This window comes from Mizuhopecten yessoensis, unplaced genomic scaffold (genome assembly GCF_002113885.1).
Source record: "Mizuhopecten yessoensis strain PY_sf001 unplaced genomic scaffold, ASM211388v2 scaffold4729, whole genome shotgun sequence".
Lineage (NCBI taxonomy): Eukaryota > Metazoa > Mollusca > Bivalvia > Pectinida > Pectinidae > Mizuhopecten > Mizuhopecten yessoensis.
In genome coordinates, this window is record NW_018405692.1 from 61,715 (window position 1) to 70,122 (window position 8,408).

Consider the following 8,408-nt stretch of genomic DNA (forward strand, 5'->3'; position numbering starts at 1 on the left):
CTGTCTAGGTTTGTTATGTGGTAACCAGTAACTGACTGTCTAGGTTTGTTAGTAGGTAACTAGTAACTGACTGTCTAGGTTTGTTATGTGGTAACCAGTAACTGTTTGTCTAGGTTTGTTATGTGGTAACCAGTAACTGACTGTCTAGGTTTGTTAGTAGGTAACCAGTAACTCACTGTCTAGGTTTGTTAGTAGGTAACCAGTATCTGACTGTCTAGGTTTGTTAGTAGGTAACTAGTAACTGACTGTATAGGTTTGTTATGTGGTAACCAGTAACTGTCTGTCTAGGTTTGTGATGTGGTAACCAGTAACTGACTGTCTAGGTTTATCCCTTGGGAACCAGTAACTTACTGTCTAGGTTTGTCCCTTGGTAACCAATAACTGACTGTCTAGGTTTGTTAGTAGGTAACCAGTAACTGACTGTCGAGGTTTAACCTTTGTTACCAGTAACTGACTGTCTAGGTTTATCCCTTGGTAACCAGTAACTTACTGTCTAGGTTTGTCCCTTGGTAACCAATAACTGACTGTCTAGGTTTATCTCTTAGTAACCAGTAACTGGATGTCTAGGTTAGTCCCTTGGTAACCAGTTACTGACTATCTAGGTTTATCCATTGGTAACCAGTCACTGACTATCTAGGTTTATCCCTCGGTAACCAGTAACTGACTGTCTAGGTTTATCCCTTGGTAACAAGTTACTGACTGTCTAGGTTTATCTCTTGGTAACCAGTAACTGGATGTCTAGGTTTGTCCCTTGGTAACCAGTTACTGACTATCTAGGTTTGTCCCTTGGTAACCAGTTACTGACTATCTAGGTTTATCCATTGGTAACCAGTAACTGACTATCTAGGTTTATTCCTTGGTAACCAGTTACTGACTGTCTAGAAATGTCCCTTGGTAACCAGAAACAGACTGTCTAGGTTTGTTAGTAGCTAACCAGTAACTGTCTGTCTAGGTTTATTCCTTGGTAACAGTTACTGACTGTCTTGGTTTATCAGTTTGTTTGTCAGTTTGTCATTTGGTAACCAGTAACTAGCTAACTCTCTAGGTTTGTTAGTAGGTAACCAGTAACTTACTGTCTAGGTTTGTCCCTTGGTAACCAGTAACTGACTGTCTAGGTTTATCCCTTGGTAACCAGTAACTGACTGTCTAGGTTTGTCCCTTGGTAACCAGTAACTGATGACTGTCTAGGTTTGTCACTTGGTAACCAGTAACTAATTAACTCTCTAGGTTTGTTAGTAGCTAACCAGTAACTGACTGTCTAGGTTTGTTCCTTGGTAACCAGTACCTAACTGTCTAGGTTCGCCCTTGGTAACCAGTAACTGACTGTCTAGTTTTGTCACTTGATAACAAGTAACTGATTGTCTAGGTTTGTCCCTTGGTAACCAGTAACTGACTGTCTAGGTTTATCCCTTGGTAACCAGTTACTGACTGTTTAGATTTGTCCCTTGGTAACCAGATATAGACTGTTAGATTTGTAATTTGGTAATGACAAACTGGCTGTGAGGTGTATGTCCTTATGAAACACAGTAAATATGGAATATAAGTACTGTTGTTATTCATATAAAAAACGTTACTGATTTGTTATGACCTAAGCATGTGATATGGCAAAAAATAATACTATATCATTGCAAAACTTGAGTTTACTTGTTAAGTTCAGTCTAGGTCTTTGGTATATGTTTTCGGTTCATCATGAATCCCCTTTTATACATGTTCATCTATATGTCTATTATTTTGATCCACTCCTTTCATTATATCTCTCCCAGCGAAGTTAGGTGGGGTATACTGGAATCAGCTTTTCTGTCCGTCCGTCCGTTTGTCTGTCCATAAAAATATTTGTCCAGACGACTCCTTCTAAAGTTATGGACCGATTTCAACGAAAGATTCCAGATATGATAACTACCACCTGAAGTTGTGCATATTTTTCATTCTGACCTTTCTTTCACGAAGTAATAACCCTTTAGTGAAAAATTCTTGTCCAGACAACTCCTTAAAAACTACGGGGCCAATTTCAACGAAAATGTTCAGATATTATAACTATCTGCTGATTTTTTTGGTGTATTCAGGTATTATTTTCTCATTATGACTCATTTGTACGAAGCTATGGTCCTTTGTTTCAAAATCCTTTTTCGGACAATTCCTTCAAAAGTCTACAGTGCCAATCTCAGCGAACATTTTCAGATCTGATCAGTTTCCCCAGATGTTTTGCATCCTGGCACTTTTTGCGACCCTTTTTATGAAGTTATGTCCCTTTGTTGAAAAAATCCTTGTCCGGACAACTCCTCTAAAAATGTGCGACCGATTACAATGAAAGTTTACAATATGGCAATTACACCCTGATTTTGTGCATCAGGGAAGTATGTTTTCATTCTGACGCTTTTTAACGGTGAAATGGCATTTTGTTGAAAAATCCTTCTCCGGACATATCATCCTAAACTACTAGGCTGATTTCAGCACAACTTGACAGCTACATAGTGTATGATATCTTCCCACTATCATGATGTTTCATTTATTTCATTTGTTTCATGTCCATTTAGGATCACTGTTTGAGGGGAATCATACTTTTCACCCCATATTTAAAATTTCATATATGGCGGCTTTATCGGGTTATTTTAGTTTGTCCTTGTAATTACTAAACGTTTATTTATGTTGTAGAACTGACAGCAGAAGAATATGTAAATTCCTATTTTTAGAAAAAGAATCTGTGTATGGGATGGTGAAATATAAAATGCAAAAAGTAGGTCACCGTGACCTGTTGTTTTACCTTTGACCCCAGCCTCTGAAAAAGTTCGTTTTGGGAATATCTTATGCTAGTTCATCTAGACTAACAAGATTTGGTATCCATGTATGTTTTGGTAGGGAGAGAGAGTTCAGGAAATATGTCACAGTGACCTATATACTTAAAAAAGTGTACAGCACAGAAAATAAAGAAATCATTACTGGTGGGAGACTATGGATTGCTTTGCAATGTTTTGGCTTAGTTATTCCTAAGATTACAGTTCCAGTTAAAATGGGAGCGGGACGTATTAGTTAGCCATTAGCTTACAGTTCCGGTTGATATGGGAGCGGGGAGTATTAGTTACCTTTAGCTCACAGTTCTGGTTGATATGGGAGCGGGGAGTATCAGTTAGCCTATAGCTTACAGTTCCAGTTAAAATGGGAGCGGGACGTATTAGTTAGCCATTAGCTTACAGTTCCGGTTTATATGGGAGCGGGGAGTATTAGTTACCTTTAGCTCACAGTTCTGGTTGATATGGGAGCGGGGAGTATCAGTTAGCCTATAGCTTACAGTTCCAGTTTATATGAGAGCGGGGAGTATCAGTTAGCCTTTAGCTTACAGTTCCGGTTGATATGGGAGCGGGGAGTATTAGTTAGCCTTTAGCTCACAGTTCTGGTTTATATGAGAGCGGGGAGTATCAGTTAGCCTTTAGCTTCTAGTTCCGGTTTATATGTGAGCGGGGAGTATTAGTTAGCCTTTAGCTCACAGTTCCGGTTGATATGGGAGCGGGGAGTATTAGTTAGCCTTTAGCTCACAGTTCCGGTTTATATGAAAGCGGGGAGTGTTAGTTAGCCTTTAGCTCACAGTTCCGGTTTATACGAGAGCGGGGAGTATCAGTTAGCCATTAGCTTACAGTTCCGGTTGATATGGGAGCGGGGAGTATCAGTTAGCCTTTAGCTTACAGTTCCGGTTTATATGGGAGCGGGGAGTATTAGTTAGCCTTTAGCTCAAAGTTCCGGTTTGTATGAGAGCGGGGAGTATCAGTTAGCCTTTAGCTTACAGTTCCGGTTTATATGTGAGCGGGGAGTATTAGTTAGCCTTTAGCTCACAGTTCCGGTTTATATGTGAGCGGGGAGTAGTAGTTAGCCTTTAGCTCACAGTTCCGGTTGATATGGGAGCGGGGAGTATCAGTTAGCCTTTAGCTCACAGTTCCGGTTTTTATGAAAGCTGGGCGGATTAGTTAGCCTTTAGCTCACAGTTCCGGTTTTTATGAAAGCTGGGCGGATTAGTTAGCCTTTAGCTCACAGTTCCGGTTTATATGAGAGCGGGGAGTATCAGTTAGCCATTAGCTTACAGTTCCGGTTGATATGGGAGCGGGGAGTATCAGTTAGCCTTTAGCTCAAAGTTCCGGTTTGTATGAGGGCGGGGAGTATCAGTTAGCCTTTAGCTTACAGTCCCGGTTTATATGTGAGCGGGGAGTATTAGTTAGCCTTTAGCTTACAGTTCCGGTTTTTATGAGAGCGGGGAGTATTAGTTAGCCTTTAGCTTACAGTTCCGGTTTTTATGAGAGCGGGGAGTATTAGTTAGCCTTTAGCTTACAGTTCCGGTTTTTATGAGAGCGGGGAGTATTAGTTAGCCTTTAGCTTACAGTTCCGGTTTATAAGGGAGCGGGGAGTATTAGTTAGCCTTTAGCTTACAGTTCCGGTTTATAAGGGAGCGGGGAGTATTAGTTAGCCTTTAGCTCAAAGTTCCGGTTTGTATGAGAGCGGGGAGTATTAGTTAGCCTTTAGCTTTCAGTTCCGGTTTATATGGGAGCAGGGAGTATTAGTTAGCCTTTAGCTCACAGTTCCGGATGATATGGGAGCGGGGAGGATTAGTTAGCCTTTAGCTCAAAGTTCCGGTTTGTATGAGATCGGGGAGTATCAGTTAGCCTTTAGCTTACAGTTCCGGTTTATATGGGAGCGGGGAGGATTAGTTAGCCTTTAGCTCAAAGTTCCGGTTTGTATGAGAGCGAGGAGTATCAGTTAGCCTTTAGCTTACAGTTCCGGTTTATAAGGGAGCGGGGAGTATTAGTTAGCCTTTAGCTTGCAGTTCCGGTTTATATGGGAGCGGGGAGTATTAGTTAGCCTTTAGCTTACAGTTCCGGTTTATATGGGAGCGGGGAGGATTAGTTAGCCTTTAGCTCACAGTTCCGGTTTACATGTGAGCGGAGAGTATTAGTTAGCCTTTAGCTCACATTTCCGGTTTATATGGAGCGGGGAGTATTAGTTAGCCTTTAGCTCACAGGTCCGGTTTATATGAAAGCGGGGAGTATTAGTTAGCCTTCAGCTCACAGTTCCGGTTTATATGGGAGCGGGGAGTATTAGTTACCCTTTAGCTCAAAGTTCCGGTTTGTATGAGAGCGAGGAGTATCAGTTAGCCTTTAGCTTACAGTTCCGGTTTATATGTGAGCGGGGAGTATTAATTAGCCTTTAGCTCACAGTTCCGGTTGATATGTGAGCGGGGAGTATTAGTTAGCCTTTAGCTCTAAGTTCCGGTTTGTATGAGAGCGGGGAGTATTAGTTAGCCTTTAGCTTTCAGTTCCGGTTTATATGGGAGCAGGGAGTATTAGTTAGCCTTTAGCTCACAGTTCCGGATGATATGTGAGCGGGGAGTATTAGTTAGCCTTTAGCTCACAGTTCCGGTTGATATGTGAGCGGGGAGTATTAGTTAGCCTTTAGCTCACAGTTCCGGTTTATCTTTGTTTTTGTCATGAAACGTTATACAAATGTATGATTGATTTATATTGCAGCTTTTATTCGTGACAATTGTATTGTGGGCCTGTAACGTTGTGATTCTTGGACTTCTGAGTCGGGTGCTAGACGTGGTATGTATTATTCTTGTCGGAACAAACATCATTTAAGACACTCAGAGATCAGCCGACGTGATCATTCTAAAATGAATTTAACGTTTGTATATATAACGTTTAAGGTTCGCTGATGTAATGCATATCACAAGGCAACGTTACATGTATGTGTATAGAGAGGATCTATCATAAGTTTCCATAGGATAAAAGTTTTGTTATGTTTATATATGTAACGCCATGGGTTCCATTTGTAACTGATAACTTATAACATTAAACAACATTTGTACATACAAAATGTTAGTTCCTCAACTTATAAATTGTGAAATAAAAGAAAGATATATTTGCGTTTTACAATCATTACATAAATTCTTGATAGTAAGGCTTCGACTTTTAGAAGCTATACTTCCTCTCTGGGACATTTAATGTCGTTTAGTAGGTGAACAACCTAACACATATGTTATGTTAACTTTGGTAACTGAATCTAACGTTTTAGTATTATGACTTTGTTTGCAATACATGTTGTTTATACCCTGCATTCCGTAACTCTCTCTGGGTCTGGACACCTGACGAGTCTGATACTGGTACAATACATGTTGTTTATACTCTGGGTCAGGACACCTGACGAATCTGATACTGGTACAATACATGTTGTTTATTCTCTGGGTCTGGACACCTGACGAATCTGATACTGGTACAATACATGTTTTTTATACTCTGGGTCTGGACACCTGACGAGTCTGATTCTGGTACAATACATGTTGTTTATACTCTGGGTCAGGACACCTGACGAATCTGATACTGGTACAATACATGTTTTTTATACTCTGGGTCTGGACACCTGACGAGTCTGATTCTGGTACAATACATGTTGTTTATACTCTGGGTCTGGACGCCTGACGAGTCTGATACTGGTACAATACATGTTGTTTTTACTCTGGGTCTGGACACCTGACGAATCTGATACTGGTACAATACATGATGTTTATACTCTGGGTCTGGACACCTGACGAGTCTGATTCTGGTACAATACATGTTGTTTATACTCTGCATTCCGTAACTCTCTCTGGGTCTGGACACCTGACGAATCTGATACTGGTACAATACTGTTGTTTATACTCTGGGTCTGGACACCTGACGAATCTGATACTGGTACAATTCATGTTGTTTATACTCTGGGTCTGGACACCTGACGAGTCTGATTCTGGTACAATACATGTTGTTTATACTCTGGGTCAGGACACCTGACGAATCTGATACTGGTACAATACTGTTGTTTATACTCTGGGTCTGGACACCTGACGAGTCTGATTCTGGTACAATACATGTTGTTTATACTCTGCATTCCGTAACTCTCTCTGGGTCTGGACACCTGACGAATCTGATACTGGTACAATACTGTTGTTTATACTCTGGGTCTGGACACCTGACGAATCTGATACTGGTACAATCCATGTTGTTTATACTCTGGGTCTGGACACCTGACGAGTCTGATTCTGGTACAATACATGTTGTTTATACTCTGGGTCAGGACACCTGACGAATCTGATACTGGTACAATACTGTTGTTTATACTCTGGGTCTGGACACCTGACGAATATGATACTGGTACAATACATGTTGTTTTTACTCTGGGTCTGGACACCTGACGAATCTGATACTGGTACACTACATGTTGTTTATACTCTGGGTCTGGACACCTGACGAATCTGATACTGGTACACTACATGTTGTTTATACTCTGGGTCTGGACACCTTACGAATATGATACTGGTACAATACATGTTGTTTATACTCTGCATTCCGTAACTCTCTCTGGGTCTGGACACCTGACGAGTCTGATACTGGTACAATACATGTTGTTTATATCCTGCATTCCGTAACTCTCTCTGGGTATGGACACCTGACGAATCTGATACTGGTACTTTAACAGAAATAATCGTTTAATCAATGCAATATTGGAATAAACGCACAATTATAGTCTGATAAACAGGATATGATCAATCTATGACGTCACAAATGCAAATACAGTGTATGTGTTCGGACTTATCATTGTCTATACATATTATAGTATACACTTTGTAGTTCAGAAGTAATTCTATAAAAAGCACACTGTTTTAACATAATTTTTAAGGTTTTGATACCTTCATACTATTATAGCAAATGCTGAATTTTATAGGCTTATTGCTGCGATAAGTCTCCGAACTGCTCCTACAGAACAGATACAGACTCGGACTCATTTCAACAGGTAAGTTTATCGTAATCTGCAAAATAAATACAGACTCGGACGGATTTCAACAGGTGATGTTATTATTATTGACAGTTTAGTTTTGAGGTTATTTGGGGAAGTATATATTTGTTTGTTGGGATGATTTCTGACTGTTCTGGGTTGTAGTTATTAGGGGAATTTTGATGTGAAATGATTTTTTGAAAGTTAAAATTTTGTATTAAGTATTATAATTTATTAAGGAGATTTATATGATTACTGAGCGGTCTGTGTTGTAGTTCTGTACCAAGGTATACCACGATAAAATACACAAGGTCATCGGCGTGTCTATTGCCTACGTCATCACCATGATAATCTTACAGGTATGTATCAGTCCTTCATCTATAATGACTAATCATCTTGACAGTTATAGAGGTATTTTTTTGATTCTGCAGATACAAACATAGGTATTTCCCCTACAGTAACACTAACAGTAAACATAGGTACCACACCTTCATTACAATGTAACACTGGCAATAAACATCTGTACCACCCCTACAGTAACACTAGCAGTGAACTACTGTAAGTCAAACTGACAGGAAACATTAGTACTAACCCTACAGATACACTGACAGTAAACATAG

General features: G+C 40.1%; 1 protein-coding gene across 1 annotated transcript in view; it reads left to right on the top strand.

The window, feature by feature from the left end:
* LOC110449640 overlaps positions 1 to 8,408 on the top strand; it is a 126,908-nt gene that overhangs the window by 52,005 nt on the left and 66,495 nt on the right. Inside the window, exons 12-14 of the mRNA XM_021496625.1 lie at positions 5,508 to 5,582; positions 7,738 to 7,806; positions 8,064 to 8,147. Of these exons, the coding sequence (XP_021352300.1) occupies positions 5,508 to 5,582; positions 7,738 to 7,806; positions 8,064 to 8,147 (228 nt within the window). The remainder of the gene's footprint in view (positions 1 to 5,507; positions 5,583 to 7,737; positions 7,807 to 8,063; positions 8,148 to 8,408) is intronic.